At 43.5% G+C, this 17,844-nt stretch overlaps 1 protein-coding gene across 2 annotated transcripts; it reads left to right on the top strand.

The window, feature by feature from the left end:
• Positions 1-856: 856 nt before the first annotated feature.
• pex5 (peroxisomal biogenesis factor 5) lies at positions 857-14,572 on the top strand (the record flags this gene model as incomplete). Of its 2 annotated transcripts, XM_080540442.1 has the most annotated exons (16): positions 857-1,057; positions 3,128-3,284; positions 4,479-4,517; positions 4,649-4,766; positions 5,157-5,306; positions 6,078-6,162; positions 7,933-8,023; positions 8,362-8,484; positions 10,136-10,219; positions 10,330-10,449; positions 10,900-11,043; positions 12,179-12,249; positions 12,799-13,020; positions 13,183-13,348; positions 13,726-13,883; positions 14,320-14,572. In XM_080540442.1, the coding sequence occupies exons 2-16, from the start codon at positions 3,171-3,173 to the stop codon at positions 14,570-14,572; spliced, it is 1,938 nt and encodes a 645-aa protein (XP_080396568.1). In that variant the 5' UTR covers positions 857-1,057; positions 3,128-3,170. The 2 variants fall into 2 exon arrangements, with proteins under 2 accessions (XP_080396568.1, XP_080396569.1); XM_080540443.1 differs by lacking the exon at positions 8,362-8,484.
• Between the last annotated feature and the right edge of the window lie 3,272 nt (positions 14,573-17,844).

Here is a 17,844-nt window from a genome sequence, read left to right as displayed (position 1 = left end):
AATGGATTAAAAAATTGCATTAATAACTTATTACTAATGGTTAATATTGGGACATTAACTGTAATTATTGATACAGTGATAACATCGATTATGACTGATTGTTATTGCTAACCGTCTGAAAACATAACAATTCATAATAAAAACACTCGGATGACGTCAACATGCTGTCTGTTGTTTGAAGTAAATAATCCATTATGCTATTTTCATTTAATAGAATGTATTGATTCATTATTGGCCATTGCATTCTTCCAGTATTTGTGAAGATTTAAATGTAATACACAGCAACACAAAACAATTAATAATTATTATTATTATTACAGGTTCATAGGGTTTCAGTTACAAAATGCATGTTGACACTATCACAACCAGTTGAACTTTGCATTCATACCTTGCGCAATAAGATACGCAAACCATACTGTCTTTTTTATTTTTTTGTGTGGTTCTCAATCTAGTCAGTCAAGGTCACACTCAACACATCCCTTTCCTTATATTTAATTGTGTCACAGATACGGTCAACATCTGCAGCAAACAGACGCTTGTTACATTGTATCATTTGATGACAAAGTAAACTGCTGTTGGGTCGCACTGGGGGGTATTCCATCAACTTCGCTAAAAGAAAATCCAGGTTTAGTCTGACAAGTTTCGCGAGAGTTCCTAAAAATATCCAGGCATATTCTGATAAGTCTCGCGAGAAGTTATCAAAAATAAGCCAGGATTTTCCCTTAGCGACGTTGATGGAATACCCCCCTGTATTCCAATCCTTACGTAATTGACGTACACCTACGTAAATACTCTTCGTGAATACCAGTGTATCATATCAGTGTAGATTTTTGTGGGTCATCGGGGGAAGGAGGTAAATAAAGAGACACGCGCTAATAAACACACGTAGCTAAACCTGCATTCTGCACACTGGCACGAGCGCATCGCTCCACTCTTTTTCATGCAACAATTTCTATGTTTTCAGTACAATCTTAATCTAGTCTAAGACAAATTAGATAGAGACAGAGAGAGAATAAGGAGAGAGGAGGGTCTGCCCGAACAGCAGCAATAATAGGAGGTGAGACCAACATTTTGCAATTTTGCAATCAATCGATTGCATGCTTACTTGTATGTCACATTTAACACATGATCAATACTGTTGGTGTGCTACTGTGGTTAGCTTAGCTAGGCTGTATGAGCTTTTGTTGGGCTGGGGGGTGTCTGTCTTGCACTGTACAAGATACTCTAAGCTAGATAGCCAATTTAAGCTAGCTTGCTAATTAGCCACATTTGCACTGTACAGTACTAGCTTAAGCTAGTGGAGCTAGCTAGCTACAGTGCATCTATTGTGTGAAGACAGTCAATGCCCAGTGCTTAGCCTGCCTAGGTAGCTAGAACAAGATGAAGATGACAGCCTTTCTTGCAAGCATGCATGCTTTTAAACTCTATATTCATACTGGAACTATTGGTTATGTGGGCAGCTGTGCATCAGAAATTGCTGGCATAATTTTGCATAATAGAACAAGATGACAGCCTATGAGCCTTTCTTGCATGCATGTATGCTTTCAACTCTATATGCATACTGGAAACTACTGGGTTATGGGGCAGCTGTGCATCAGAAATTGCTGGCATCTTTTTTTTTTTTTACAACATGTGTCAGCTGTTGGGTTATTAAATGTTTCATTTAAATGTTCATTTAATTAAACTAATGGGTAATGGGTACGGTACTCTTGGGGACCTGTGGGTGGATTAGCCTATTCCACTTCCTAGTACTGTCTTTTCTACAAACCAATCTCGTTGATTGTTGTGCATGTGAACAAGTAAACATGTGGCTGTCATAAATTCCCTATTCCCTATAGTGTTTATTAATATCTTTCTATAATCCTCTTAAGTGTGTGGCCCTAATCAGACAACAGCTGTTTGGGTCAGGGGGAATACAATCCTTCAATCTATACCGTCACTGGAGTGGGAGGACCACTTGTGGATGGGACAGTATTGTCATCTCGTGTTGTCAGTAAAAGAGTAGTTAGAGAGTAGAGTGGTACAGTTACTGTGTGAACTGACAAGGGCTTCAATTCTCTCAGTTCCCGGGACTGAGCCGGCTGTGCATTATGGATATTGCCATTATTGTCTGACGCAAGGGGTTTTAGTGGAAGTTGAGTAAGCCACTGTGCATATCAATCTGCTAGTGGCACGTCTGTTGGCCTAGATATAACCTATACTAGTGAACAGCACTTGTCTCTGTCCTGGTCCATTGAGAGGACACAGTTTGCTGAGGAGACAGAGGACTGTGGCGCAGCAGTACATGACTCCCTTCGAAGAGGTTGGTTGTTGTCTTTGTAACTTATACGTTGGGGGTCAGGTGAGTGAACTGGGGGTCAGGTGAGGTGAACTGCCTTAGCCTAAACAAAGCCTGTAAGCCAGGAGGAAGAGTGAAAACTAGCCAACACTGTCTGTGTGTGCAGTCTTTAAATTCTGTTGTTGTCTTGCAGGTTCTTTTGTGTAGCTACTAGTAGCTACTGTACATTGTTAACATCCTTGGGAGTAGTGTGCGTGTGCGTGCATGTTTGTGTATTTGTGTGGGTGGGTGGGTGGGTGTGAATGTCTACATGAAGGTTGTGTGATTGTAGGAAGCCAGCAGGGTTTTTTCAGAGAATGTCAGATTGAGTTCAGTGGGCAGACTCGAGACTGGGACACTCGGGGAGAGATTTCAGCATGGCCTCCTGCGAACCCTCTCATCCTCAAATAGATTAACTTAGCCTAGGTATACTTAGGTAGTTAATGATAACTTATCTATCAAAGCAGCTCTCTCTGACTTTGATCATGTCTCATGTCTCTAGTTGATTGGATTGACTCTATTTATATCAGACGGGTTATCATCCATATGACTTGGAGACCATGAATAGCCTGGTGTCAGTCAGTCACTCTGCATTAGACACCTTCTACAACTTGGCAGACAAGACAACGATGTAGAGCCTAACCAGTGTTGTTGAATGCAGTCTGTCACCCAGGCTAGAGACCCTAAATACCATCGATAATGTAGGCTGGTTGGCTACGTTTGGAACATGCACAGAATGTACACACCTGTATCAAATGAGTTAATCTGGCCTCAAATCAATAATAATTTATTCTTTCACTCCGTCTCCAGCTCTAAGGTGGTCTGATTGGAATCGCCACTGTCCTGTGTTGCCATGGCGATGCGGGAGCTGGTGGAAGCGGAATGTGGGGGAGCCAATCCCCTCATGAAGCTGACCGGTCACATGACACAGGAGGGCGGTGCTTGGAGGCACAGGTCGACGCCCACTGTGAGTAGTAGTAGCATGCCCTTTTAGTGTTTTGAATATGGAACAAATTGAATATGGAGTATTATTCATGTCGGCCCATGCTGACCCATACTATTGAACTTTTGTTGTAGTGGGACGCATCTACCTGTAAAGGACATTGAACTGCAACGTGATACTTGATACACCTGACTTTATATCATCACAATAGTACAATGCCCTGCATATGTAATGGGATTACCATAACTATACGGTTTATTTGATTCTCAGCTTTTACATAATGATGGAAGTTGATTTCCAATTACCATTCTGAAATCACAGCACTTTTTATGCATAGTCCCCCTATCATTTGTGCATGCATAAGAGAGCTGTCAATGTCTAGTATTGATTCTAGGCTTTGCATTTGCACTTTGCAGTTTGACCAAAAACATACTGCCATGACACTGACAATTTCAGGGCCAAAAAGTGGATAGGTCTTGTCTGACCAAGTCAGTCTTCAGACTTAAATCCAATTGAACATGCATTTGATTTTCCTGGTGATAAGAGTTTTGGAAAGAATGCCTCAAAACGGGGGCGCTTAGGTGGCGTAGCGGGTTAAGCGCTGACCATGTAACCGCAGGGTCCCCGGTTCGATTCCGGCCGGGGACATATCCTGCATGTCATCCCTCCTCTCTCTCTCACCCATCCTTCCTGTCTAAATCTTCACTGTAACTGTCAATAAAAATGAAAAATATGAGTGGGACTGCCCCACTCATAAAATAAATAAATAATAATAACAAAACAAAACAAAACTGAAGATGGCTACATTACAGGCTCCTGACAGAGCATCACCAGCGAGTATACCCCAGTGTCTGGTGGGTTCAGTGGGTAGCAGACTTCAGGCAATTATTGCATGCAAAGGATTGTCGACTAAATACTAAAAACATGAGTGCTTATTTTGGACATTTTATAAATCTGTCCCATTACTTTTGGGTACCCTGTGATGTAGGGGAACTCCTTAAAAAGTGTTGTAAATTCTGAATGGTGAAACCAATATGTACGCAAATACCATCAAATGAAAGCTTGTTTGATTTAAAATAAAAATGAAAAAGTGGATTAGCCTAAAAGAGTGTCGAACCAAAAAAAGAAAAATGTTTCACTGTCCCATTACATAGGCTACATAGGACATTGTATATATCCGCACATCATTTTCTCTTACCATCTCTCTTTTCCTCATAGATTCCTCCTACACCCATTGAAATTGCAACTGAAGAGGAGGTCAGTACTCATATTAGCTCATATGCTCAATTTTTTTTGTCTTTTTTCTGCTTTGACAAGTTACTTAGCAATTTTTTCGACTAGGATAGCATTTAATCCTACAGTATGTTTGTTGTTTGTGTGTTGTTTAGTTGGTGAATGAGTTCATGCAGGCGCCCCCACGGCCCCCCCACAGTTTTGACATGGGCCAGTTACTGGAGGAGATGCAGCAAATAGACCAGCAGAACTACAGGCCAGCTCCACAGAGAGGTACACACACATGTATCAAGACAACAATGGTTTCAACTAAATCGTGAGCTTAGAATTATAAGGTTCTATCTCCGTTCAGGGGAGTTCAGAGATATTGAGCGTCAAAGTTTTTACATTCAATTATGTTTTGTGAGATGGAACCTTTGTATTTTATTAATTACTAACTCAAAAATTTCAACATTTTAAAAATAACACCACACAGACATTAATAAACACCTAATGGGTCAGATTATGTAAAAAACTCAATTTTGAAAATTGAGATAGAACCTTATAATTCTAACGTCACGAAATGTCAATGATTTACACTAGATTTGAATCCACCTGTACTGTTCCTGTAATTTAGGGTTGAACCATAAACGTTAACTTGTGCTGTCCGTTTACCTCTGTTAGCACCTGGAGTGGCGGCGTTGGCCCTGTCCGGTGACTGGGCGTCTGAGTTCCTGTCAGGAGCTGACTCCGCCTCTTCAGCAGGCGGGCAGGCGGGACTTGGTGACACAGCTGATGCTGATTGGACCAAAGAGTTCATCACTGATGTCACAGGTACATTTACGACTGCCAATGGCCCCTGGCCCGAGCATAGATGACTGCTTCCAGCTATGACTGACGGATCAATGATTTACTTACTTAGTCAAATGTATTTGTTGTAAGTCACTTTGGATAAAGGCGTCTGCTAAATGCCAACAATGTAAAAATGTAATGTAAAGGGACTTTTTTTATTATTGTGGGTCTTTTTTACCTCTCTGTTCCTCACGCACACACACACACACACACACACACACGCACGCACACGCTAGCAAGGGGCATCAATATTTTTTAAAAGTTATGATAAATGTTCAATTGGACAGTGAGTGAAAACACACAATATTTTGGGTATTTTTAAAAATCCATAAAATATTGACTGAATTATAGTACATAAATAATTTACTTGTCTGGGGATATCTCGTGTTTTTAGAAAAGAAATGAAGGTTAAAAACTGAAAAAATAACATATAGACAGACAATGTATTTGCATACTTGAAGAAACATAGGGGCACATAGGGTTCATTCAATCCGACAAGTTCACCACTATCATCGTCACAGACTGCGCTACCTTTCATTTCCTACGCATCCTCGTTGATTATTCATGATTGTTCCTGTCAACTTCTCTTGCCTATTCAGCAATGGGCTCAATGAGAAAAAGGAATTGGATTGTTAAGTGGGTGTGGTGGCCCCTTGCGACACACACACACACACACACACACACACACACACAGAACTCACACACACAGTTGTTATACACTCTTATTCTCTCTGTATTTCCCCTCCCTCTCAGATCCGGGGCGCTGGGCAGAGGAGTATCTGGAGCAGTCAGAGGAGAAGCTGTGGCTGGGGGACCTGGGAGAGAAGGAGCTGGAGTGGTGAGAACACAGAGAGAGAGAGAGAGAGAGAGAGAGAGACCTGGGAGAGGGAGCGAGAATGTTCTGGAAGAGAAGTAAAGGTAGGGGGGAGGGGGAGAGGGAGAGGGAGAAGGGAAGGACAGAAACAGTGAAAGATGGATACCTTGAGAATGTTCCCTGAGGAAAATGGTGATATTGTGATGTTGAGCTGCTGGTTGTATCATACAGTTCTCGAAGGGTTGTCTGAATAACCACTGAATAACCACGTTTTTCAACCGTGGGGGCACCAGGAGGGGCGGTCGCCCCCCCCTGCCCCCCCCCCCCTGAGTAATAATTTAATTAATAATAATTTTGCCATTTAGCAGACGCTTTTATCCAAAGCGACTTACAATTACGAATTACAGGGACATTCCCCCTGGAGTAACTGAGGGCTAAGTGCCTTACTCAAGGGCACACTAGTAGTGGTGTGGCTTCAGGCGGGATTTGAACCTTCCGATCCCAAGTCCAACTCACTATCCACTAGACCACCACTACCCCTAAGTCCGCCAGTGTACAGGAGTCTAGGCTCCTCCCACACCTGCAGGCTTGTGAACAGGTTCTCCCCTGCAGCTGTCAGTCAAGCTGCTGAACTCCAAATCCCGGCCAGTAGCCTTGGATCGCCTGGATTGAGTGAATCCAAAATGGAAATGACCTCAATCTTGTTTTTTCTCTTAAATATCTAGTCATTGGTCTTCTCATAGTTCTGGTCACTAGTTGCCCTTAAACTGTGGCATCTAATTGTCCTCCTTTGACCCTGTCCTGAACTCTTAGGGTTAGCCTTAGCCTTAGCCTTACCCTTCAATTAACAACCTCCCATTCATTAATATCAAATTCAAACTTCTAATCCCCCCCCCCCAATACCAAACACCCTCGTTGCCTTAGTCCCTGGAGGAGACTGGGGGAGGGAGTCTCCCATTGGAAACCCAAGAGAGTAATGAGAAGATTGACAAAGCTAAGGCTAAACAGGCCCAGCAATGGGCTACTGTCGCCAGGCAGGTAGGACCCCTGACGCCATGGGAACTCTACCCAGGAGACTTGAGCTTCTTTTTTTTTTTAACAGATATTTTTATATTTTAGTTTAGTTTAGTTTCCACCTTTTTTTTTTACTCGCTTTGTAGTTCCTATAGTTTCTTTGCACTTCCCAGGGAGATACTGTACATTGCACTCAGTGATTGCTGAGTGAACTGGCATTGATAGTTACACAGTTACATACCAGTCCTTTATGTAAAAGACCGGTAGTGTCATGTAGAATGCTTGCTTGGTAGACTTGCCCCCCCCGATACCTCTACTCCCTCCACCCCCCAACAGGAGGAACATTGCGCACAACACACCCCCCATACCACTCAGGACTTCAACTTAGCTTTGCACCACTGCTGTTTTGCACACTGTACATATTGTATTGATATCCATTGCACTTGTTCTGTACATATCATACTCCACATATTTTAACTGTACATATCTTCGCCCTTGTCCCGTGTACATATCACACTGTACTTTTATGGCTTTTGCACTATGCACTATTGCACTAATCTGGTTAGATGCCAAACTGCATTTCGTTGTCTTTGAACTTGTACTCTGTCAATGACAATTAAATTGAATCTGACTCTGAATCTAGTTCTAGTTCTAGTGATTTTTATCTTTTAGTGTTTTTCACATAGTCAACAGTAATGGTTTGATTCAGCAAGTATGGACTGTGCTGGTTTCTATAAACCTGCTGTGTTTATATGATGCTAAACACCTTTTTTCTAATAGGACAAAGGAGTACCAATCAGGAGACGAGTTGAAGCAAACAGCCAATGAGCTTGTGGCAAAGGTTGACGACCCCAAGTTACAGAACACTGAGGTGAGCAGCACAGATTCCATATCTGTGTGTGTAAACAAACACTGTATCTTTGTCACTTTGTTTTGTGTGTGTTTCATTCTTTTTTCGACATATCTTTTCTACATACAGTATCTTCCCCCATTCTTTTAACTTTGTCCATAGGGGGGTAATGTAGTATTAAAACAGTCACAGTAGTTGCCATGTTTTCAAGTTGTAGCTATTTCTTAGTTGTCAAACTGTGTCATATGATAGAAATGTATTTTGCTGTATCATGTTATCATAGTGATCCATTAGGCTAGCCCCGTAGCCGTAGTATTTGCTATTATGTCATTGTTGTTGTTGTTGTCGTTGTTGTGTAGTTCCTGCGGTTCATTAGGCAGATTGGCGAGGGCAGTGTGACAGTGGAGGACAGAGCAGGCAAACACACCACAGATAAGGCACAGGCCAAGGAGGCTCAGAACTGGGCCTCCAACCTCAACCAGGTACGCGCCATCTCCCATCGAGGATCTCCCATTGAGGATACCAAGGGAAGAGTGCAAGTGTCAACTCACCGGGAGCTGTCTTAGCCCCGGTGTTTTGTCCCACTGATTGTGATGTACAGTAACTTTCCCCTACAGATGTTTAACCAAACAGTGGCCATTACTTTTCCTGTAATGTCAGCTTCTTCCCTTTATATCGTATTTATGTCCCTTTATCGTATTTCTTTATATCGTATTTCTTTATATCGTATTTCTTCCCTTTATATCGTATTTTTGCAAACTTTCTTTGCAAAGTTGTGCAAACCTCCCCTAGCGATCCCCATTGTGACTTTGACATGTCCCCCCTGAAATTGTATGTTTAACGTAATAGGGTTGTGGTCAATTGCTTTTTCAATTCACAAATAATGGGATGATTTTGTGTTGAATTTCAATTTACTTCCTGAATTGAGTGAATCCAAAATGGAAATGACCTCAATCTTGTTTTTTCCTCTTAAATATCTTAGTCATTGGTCTTCTCATGGTTCTTGTCACTAGTTGCCCTTAACTGTGGCATCTCGTTTTCCTCCTTTGACCCTGTCCTGAACTCTTGGCTTACCCTTGCCCTTAATACCCCCCCACCCCCCAACACCAAACACCCTCGCCTCACCGCAACAACCTTGACCCCCCCCCCCTCCCCCTCCCTGGTTGCCATAGTTCCTGGATGAGACTGGGGGAGGGAGTCTCCCATTGGAAACCCGACAGACATATGAGAAGATTGACAAAGCTAAGGCTAAACAGGCCCGGCAATGGGCTACTGTCGCCAGGCAGGTAGGACCCCTGACGCCATGGGAACTCTACCCAGGAGACTTGAGCTTCTTTTTTTTTTAAACAGATATTTTTAGTTTCCACTTTTTTTTTTTTTTTTACTCCCTTTATAGTTCCTATAGTTTCTTTGCACTTCCCAGGAAGATACTGTACATTGCACTCAGTGATTTGCTGAGTGAACTGGCATTGATAGTTACACAGTTGATGTAGAATGCTTGCTGCTCAGAGGTAGGCGGCTGTGTCTCAGGAGGTAGAGCCGCCGTCTAATGATCGCAAGGTTGGCAGAACGGCGGTTCGAGCCCCGGCTGGCCACATGTCGAAGTGTCCTTGGGCAAGACACTGAACCCCAACATTGCTCCCAGTGAGCAGGCCGGTCGGCGCCTTGCATGGTAGCTTGCCGCCATTGGTGTGTGAATGTGTGTGTGAATGGGTGAATGAGAGGCCGTTGTAAAGCGCTTTGGATAAAGGCGCTACATATAAGTGCAGTCCATTTACCATTTAGGTAGGGGGTGAAGGGAGACTGAGAGAAGGCTAGTGGTTCTCTGCTGTGTTTAGTTTCCCATCCTTCTATCTCTTCTTCTTCTCTCAGAACCCCACCCATAATTTTCTTCTATGTAACTGTCATAACCTCAACTCAGTTCAAGTGTTATGGAGTCATTAACTTTAAAGGCCAATGCACACGGCGTGCGATTTTGTCGCACGACAACATTCGATTCTCAATTCACACCACCGAAGTGTGTGGGTGTGAATGGAGAATCGAATGTTGTCATGTGACAATATTGCATCGCACGCCGTGTGCACTGGGCTTAAGTGTTCCTGTCAACTATCACTCATTTGCCTGCCTGTCCAGGTGTCGGTGGAGTCCGCAGAATCGTGGGTAGATGAGTTTGCCGCGTCAGGCCCAGACTTCCAGCAAGCCAAAGCTGCAGTAGAGGTGAGAGGAAGGAAAGAGCTGGTGGGAAGATAAAAACATGAATAATGAAGATATGGATGAATGAATGGATTGACTGATGGTCAATGGTTGGGTCCTCCTGTGTTTATCAGAGTGATGTTGACTTCTGGGAGAAGCTGCAGCAGGAATGGGAGGAGATGGCAAAGAGAGACGCAGAGAGCCACCCCTGGCTGTCTGACTTTGACCAGCTACTCAGCACCTCCTACGACAAGGTACTTGTAGAATAGAATAGAATAGAATAGACTTTATTGTCCTTTTACAGTTGCCTGTACAATGAAATTGTAGTGGTTCTTCTGAAGGTGCAAAAACAGAAAACATATTCACATATTCACAAACATATACACATAGAACATATCACAAATATTACACACTAGACAAATTAAAAAGCGAAAATGCTATAAAACAAGCTAAGAGACAATGAGGTCCGTGGTGTCAAGTGCAAATAAAGACAACAATCTTAATTGTTAATTAATCTTGTTAAGATAGTTAGTTAATCTTAATCTTGTCAGTCCTGGCTCCTACTTACCTGGTCACACCAGATGGCCATCTTCCAGTCTGTACCTGTTCTGGTGAGACGCGGTCTAAGATTTAACAGAATAAAACCCACAGAAAACCTTCTTCCTCTCTCTTTTACCGAACTCTTGCTCTCCTCGTCCTTTCAGGGGTACCAGTTTGAGGAGGACAACCCATACCTGTCCCACCAGGACCCCCTGGCGGAAGGGGTGAAGAGGATGGAGGCGGGGGACATCCCTGGAGCTGTGCGCCTCTTTGAGAGCGCCGTACAGAAAGAACCAGAAAACCAGCTGGTGAGAGGGCGTATCAATGGATCAATGCATTATCACAAGAGCTTCCTCTTCTGTCTCTTAAGCCTTTGACGAATCTTCTTGTCGGTAAAATGATGGAATGGATCAATCTATTGAGGATTCGAGATCTTAAATGCGTTGTGTACAGGATAGATTAGGTGTGCAGCATACACGGTTTGACAAGGAATAGAATGAACACGGGTGTAAGATTTATTAAGACAACAGCAAACTAGCTTCGTCAGCAGAGTATCAGCATTCGACATCATTGTGAAATACAGACAGGTTTAAATACTTTTCATGTTATCTCAGATGTCACGTTGTGAAATGAGCTCACCATCCCTGGCGCCCACAACCCCCCAAGGTCTTAAGATAACAACCCCCGAATCTGTCTATTTGTGGCGTCACTGCTAACCGTGAAGATCAGGCTGACCTGGAAGAAGCAGAATGTGTGTGTGTGTAAGTGTGTGGGTATGTGTTATGTGTGTGTCTGAGTGGCATGAGAATAGAGTGTATATGTGTGTGTATGTATGTGTATTTGTGTGTGTGAGTGACATAAGCATATATGTTTCTAGAAAATCCCACCAAGATCTAACACCTTGAACACACCGGACGCCTGTGTAAACGCAACGCCAGTGCGTGGCGGAACTGCTCCGACTCTCACGCCTGCGTCTTCCTTATTGGCTGCGTGTCTTCTGTGGCTCTAATTGCGGAGCTGCTACTGCCAGCCCTATCTTTGTACATTGAGTTTTGCCTATAATGCGCAAAAGCATACGAAGAAAAAAGAAAAGGCAAGAGTCCGACTCTAGCTGGCGTGCCGTGTCTCACACGGGCTGTACTGCTGCTCTAACCCGTTAACATGGGCGGCCGTTACTTTCTGTCTCTCTCGCTCTTTCCTTTCTTCCCCTTTTTCATTGAAATATGTGTTCTTTAAGGTAGATAGAAAATGTATAATGGCTGTTTTTTGTTAAAGGTTTTATTGTCGACAGAAAAGGTCTTGAGAGGGGTTCTAGCTGAAAGGCTTTCCTCGACACTCCCCTGTGTCTGCCTTTCTCTGTCGTTTATAAAGCCCATTTAGGGATTACTGTGATGCACTGAAATGCTATTTTTTAATTGTCTTTCATTCATCTTTCATTCTCAGGCATGGCAATATCTGGGAACATGTCAGGCAGAAAACGAACAAGAATTTGCAGCCATCAGCGCCCTCCGCAGGTAAGGGGGCAGAATTTGGTTGTTAAGTCGTGACGTGTTTCCGGGTCCAACGTTGGCTGAGGCGCTATCTTCGAAATGCCTCAGTAATAATAATAATTCATTATATTTATATAGCGCTTTTCCGAGGCTCAAAGACGCTGACAAATATGGGAAAAACAGGAAAGTGCTGTGTCCCTTGTTGTTTGGACCCGGAAATTGCTAAACGTCACGTTTGACGTCAGACTTAACAACTGAATAGAAGCATCAGCTACAGTAGCAGGCTCAGAGACACGAGCAGTCATGAAGTGGGTACATATTTTATCTTGTGTATGATATCACATTTTATATCTTATGTATGACTTGCATACCATGACAAGATGCTATGATTATCATTGACGTTTCCTTAAGGGCTACCTTGGTGCCTGTGAAGACTTGGCTTTGGGTATTGGTGACTAATTAAAAATTCTCTCTTTTCCTCTTCCTTCCCCTCTCCCTTACTGTCTGTCTCTCCACTCCTCTCTCTCTCTCTCTCTCTCTCTCTCTCTCTCTCTCTCACTCTACCGCCATCAGATGCATAGAGCTGAAGAACGACAACCTAACTGCTCTGATGGCGTTGGCTGTCAGTTTCACCAACGAATCCTTGCACAGGCAGGCCTGTGAGACCCTTCGTGATTGGCTGAGGCATAATCCTACGTACCGCCCTGTGCTCGAGCAGTTTGAACGGGAGCGAGAGAAGGACGGGGACAGAGAGAGGGAGAAGGAGAGGGAGCGATTTGGGTCACTGTTGCCAGAGTGAGTGGCACTAAAACTGTCTTTTTAAGATTGTGCCTGCACGTACTTTTCATTTGTGATCAAAGTGACACAGAATGGTGCAAACATGTTTAGCTACACATTTAGTATTTGTTTATCTCCTGTCTCTCTTTCTCCCTCCCTCCCTCTCTCTCTTTTTTTCAGGTCTTTGTTTACAGAGGTACAGTCACTGTTCCTGAGCGCGGCGAACTCTGACCCTGCCCGGGTCGACCCCCAACTGCAGTGTGGTCTGGGAGTTCTGTTCAATCTGAGCGGGGAGTACGACAAGGCTGTGGACTGTTTTACCGCGGCCCTCTCTGTTACACCACAGGTTAGCACTAATGCTAGAGGTGCAATACATGCTCTAAGGCAGTGTTTCTCAACCCTCTCCTCGGGGAACCCCAGCCGCTCCACATATTTGATCTGTTCCACCACCAGCACACCTGATTTAACTAATCAAGTACAAACCATAATTGCTTTATACATGATTAGTTGAATCAGGTGTGCTGGTGGTGGAACAGATCAAATATGTGGAGCGGCTGGGGTTCCCTGTGGAGAGGGTTGAGAACCACTGCTCTAAGGTCTATATCTACCTCCACAAGACCTGTCTAGACCCCAAGCTCTATCTGAGACAAAAAAAAATTCTTGATTATGCAAGTGTATTGATATGTCTGTCTCTCTTCCTCCCTATCCCCCTATCTTTCTCAGGACTATCTTCTGTGGAATAAGCTCGGCGCTACTCTGGCCAACGGAAGCCGCTCAGAGGAGGCTGTCGCCGCCTACAGGAGGGCGCTGGAACTACAGCCAGGGTTCGTCCGCAGTCGATACAACCTGGGAATCAGCTGCGTCAACCTAGGAGCTCACAGGTGAGACGGAAGATCCTGATGTTTTTATTTTTGAGGAACACAGCAATACATACAAACAAATTACATTTCATAAAAGCTTGATCAAAACCTCTTCATCATCAGCAAATTACAGCAATAGCTGTGAGCTAATGTATATTTTGAGTGTTAAAAGCTATAACTTTCTTAGCCTGATCCTGTTCTTCCTGGTTGTCTTCCTTATTTTTATTTATTATTTATTTTTAAGTAATTTTTTCTGAGTGGGGCAGTCCCACTCATATTTTTCATTTTATTGACAGATACAGCAGAGATTTAGACAGGAAGGATAGGTGAGAGAGAGAGGAGGGATGACATGCAGGATATGTCCCCGGCCGGAATCAAACCGGGGACCCTGCGGTTACATGGTCAACGCTTAACCCGCTACGCCACCTAAGCGCCCCTTGTCTTCCTTCTTTTACAGAGAGGCGGTGGAGCACTTCCTGGAGGCCCTGTCCCTACAGCGCCAAGCGTCGGGGGAGGGCGGCGAGGCGGCGGCTGCGAGCCGGGTGCTGCCCGGAGGCGTCGCCGCCACCATGATGTCCGACAACATCTGGTCCACCTTGCGCATGGCCCTAAGCATGATGGGAGAGAGCTCGCTGTACGCCGCCGCCGACCGGCGGGACCTGGACACGCTGCTGACTCACTTCTGTCAGAGAGAGGCGGGGGCGGAATGAAGGGGCGGGGGGACCGAGGGAAGGAGAGGAAGGTGGATCGAGTGTGAGTGTGCATTGAGGGGAGGAAGAAGGTGTTTGGGTGAGGTAGAGAAGGAGGAGGAGGAGGAGGAGGAGGATGAGAGAGGAGGAGGAGAGAGGGAGGACATGTGAGACATTGTTGGTCAGTTGGAAAATGGACAGTTGTCTGGCAGAGGTGGAACAAGAGAGATAAGAAAAAGGAGGGTGTGGTGACTCGTGAGTGTGACGTTGTGGATCATTCAGCCACCGAGGGACGTTCAGTATATACCAGGTGCTCATACTGACTGTATCAAATACATAATGGTCCCCCCCGGGAGAGAAGCAAGCCAGGAGAGAGACCCTCACTGTGACAATGTCACACTCACTGTCACATCACCCTGGTCTCACATTTCTACTTACTTTCACAGTGCATCTCAATAATCAAGAAAAATGAAGACAAGACAAGGAAAGGAAGTCTCTTTATTGAGATTTACCCCCCCCCCCGGTCCTCTGTGTGTTGCTGTACTCTGTAATCATGAAATATAGGTACGGTATAGTTACTGTAACAGTTGAAAGGAGGACGTCGACACTACATTGTTTGCAATCAGCGCCCCCTCAAGGTTATAAGGAGCATAACGCCCCTGCTTCGTAATGGTTAGGATCGGGCCTGATTCACAAAGCTTAATCCGCCAGTGGAAAGGGCTGTTTCTGCTACATGTAATTTTCATCCTTCCCCCCCGTAACAACAGACTGATACTTGGGTAACCGGGCATGCAGTCAATTACATATTCAGATCAACGAAGTGCAATAGAGAAACAGAAACCAGCAGCCACCGCTGCTCCTGGAGAACTGACGTTTGGCACACTGCTTTGGACAATGGATGATAGGACTGTGTAGTTGTAATGAAGTTCTGAGCTGAAGGGAACTTTGACCTCCCTCGCTCCCTACGCCTCTGTGCTCTGCAGACAGACAGTAGCTCTTGTTGTAAAATAATTTGCTTAATTGTAAAATAATGCTATCTGACATATTGTGTATTGTACTATAATTATTGTACTATTACTGTTTTCAAAAATAGGTAACCTGACTAATGATTATTCATGTCATATTCAGCAATAAAAGCTCTGATTCCAAATATCCTTTTTTTTTTTTTACATTTCATGTTTATGTGTGATGAAGAGAACAAGGTCCATAAAGAATTCCTTGTTTTTCCGATATTTATGTCCTTTGTTGCTGGGGGACCAACATGAGAGTCGACCACAAACAATCTGGATGCTTTTACAGACATTATGTTACTACAGAAATGAAAGACTTGCATAAAGACAAGTACCAGTCAAAAGTTTTGACTCAATTGAATGGGAAAGTGTGTCCAAACTTTTGACTGGTAGCCTACTGTATATCAATTCATATATTTGCATCTGCCGTGATAAGGCCTACACCTCTTATTTTGATGAATGAATGGTCTGTATTGTCATTAATACAGTACAGGTACCATACAACGAAATTTAGGAGGGGGGGCTCCCCTGGTGCTTGGAAAAAGACTAAAAACAAGAGAGCCAACGGTAAAATAAAAAAGGGAAAAGAGCTGGTTTACATAAATAAAGGCTATGTACACTATCTACTATACTATACTACTATACTATACAATAAAACACTGTGCTGTACTCTATGCTATGCTATAAATATCCTAACATTTCCTATATCTGAACCTTATGTACCCGAGGGTTGTCCTATTGCACATAGTATTGTTGCACATTCATTTAAAGTGTCGCAGTTAGCAGGTTTGAAATGTTCACAGTTGTATTTCAATATTGCACTTATGTTTTACAATCTAGTAGCTGCCATCAAGTTGTCTAGATTGTCCAGGGCCTAGAACCTAGGTCTTTGCTGTGTTCAATTTGCAATTTGTATAGCTAATTAAGTTAATATAATGGATCGAGTAGGGTGTGTCTCCTCGTGTGTCTCGTGAGATATGAATGTGACTTTTTGAAATATGTCACACATGTCACATGCAAGCTTGACAAACGTTTGATTGGTTACGTGTTGTTTTGCTGGACAGTTTAATTACAGATAGTGCTTTGCCTTTTCAAATTTGTTATGGTCGTAACCACGCCCATTTCACAGGGTGGGGGCGCATTCAGCCAATCAGTGCAGAGAAGGCGGAGGCAAAGAGTTCACCGATTGGCTGGTTTGAAAATAACTAGATACACGCGTTCCCCCATTTAAATGCTCATGTGTTGCTGCTGAGAGAGAGAAACAGACCAATACAACAAGCAGACTGCTCAACGCACACGGTAAATGATCCAGTCAGATAACTTTTGTATCGCTAAATTGCCTTTACTTTAAACCAACACATTCATTGCAAATAATCAATCAGAGTTAAAGAGAAACGTGAAAATAGTGGAGGGAGATTTGCAACGTTAATGTATGAATTTGAATGATACATAATTTCTCAAACCAGCTAGCTAGCTACCTAGCACAGACTGGGCTGGGTTGGGTTGGGCTAGCTTAGCTGCTGTCTTCAACCATACATTGTTCATTAATTTAATTGTTTTCTAAATATGACTTTTAGCTTGAACACAATTCGTGAGATTAGAATGATAAGGTTCTAAACTTTTTACATTCCATTATGTTTTGTGAGATGGAACCTTTGTATTTGATTAATTGCTAACTCAAAAATGTCAACATTTTAAAAATAACACCTCACAGGCATTAATAAACACATAATGGATCAGATTATGTAAAAAAAAACTCAATTTTGACAAAAATTGAGATAGAACCGTATAATCCTAACGTCACGAATTGCTGTGTTCTCTTGCTTGAATACGATCAAGGAGATGGCTTAACAATGGAACGGATTGTGCAAGGCAAGCTCATTCACCCTGCCTCCGTGTTCCACAGACTACCGGTAGTTACAGCCATCATCATCATGGGATCCAGTGAGAGTAAGATTGCCGTGGCCTCCTCCATACCCGAGGTCGTGGCCTCCACACCCAAGCCTAAAGACCCCAGACACGAGCGACTCGGTCAGCTAGTTGACCCACGGTCTCCGTCCACGGCTATTGACCGCACACCCATACAGGTTAGCTGCTGGAGATCATAGTATGATCTTTGGGCGTATATGAGCAATGATGTGCTCCTGAAATGCCAGGAGCACATCATTGCTCATATACGCCTAAAGTGTGTGCAGGCATTTCAGCCTGGAACTAGCTACAGGTGCAACTCCAAAAAATCGAATATCGTGCAAAAGTTCATTTATTTCAGTAATTCAACTTAGT

Source organism: Nansenia antarctica (genome assembly GCF_963989245.1).
Source record: "Nansenia antarctica genome assembly, chromosome: 10".
NCBI classification, from domain to species: domain Eukaryota; kingdom Metazoa; phylum Chordata; class Actinopteri; order Argentiniformes; family Microstomatidae; genus Nansenia; species Nansenia antarctica.
This window is presented reverse-complemented; position numbering and strand designations above follow the sequence as displayed.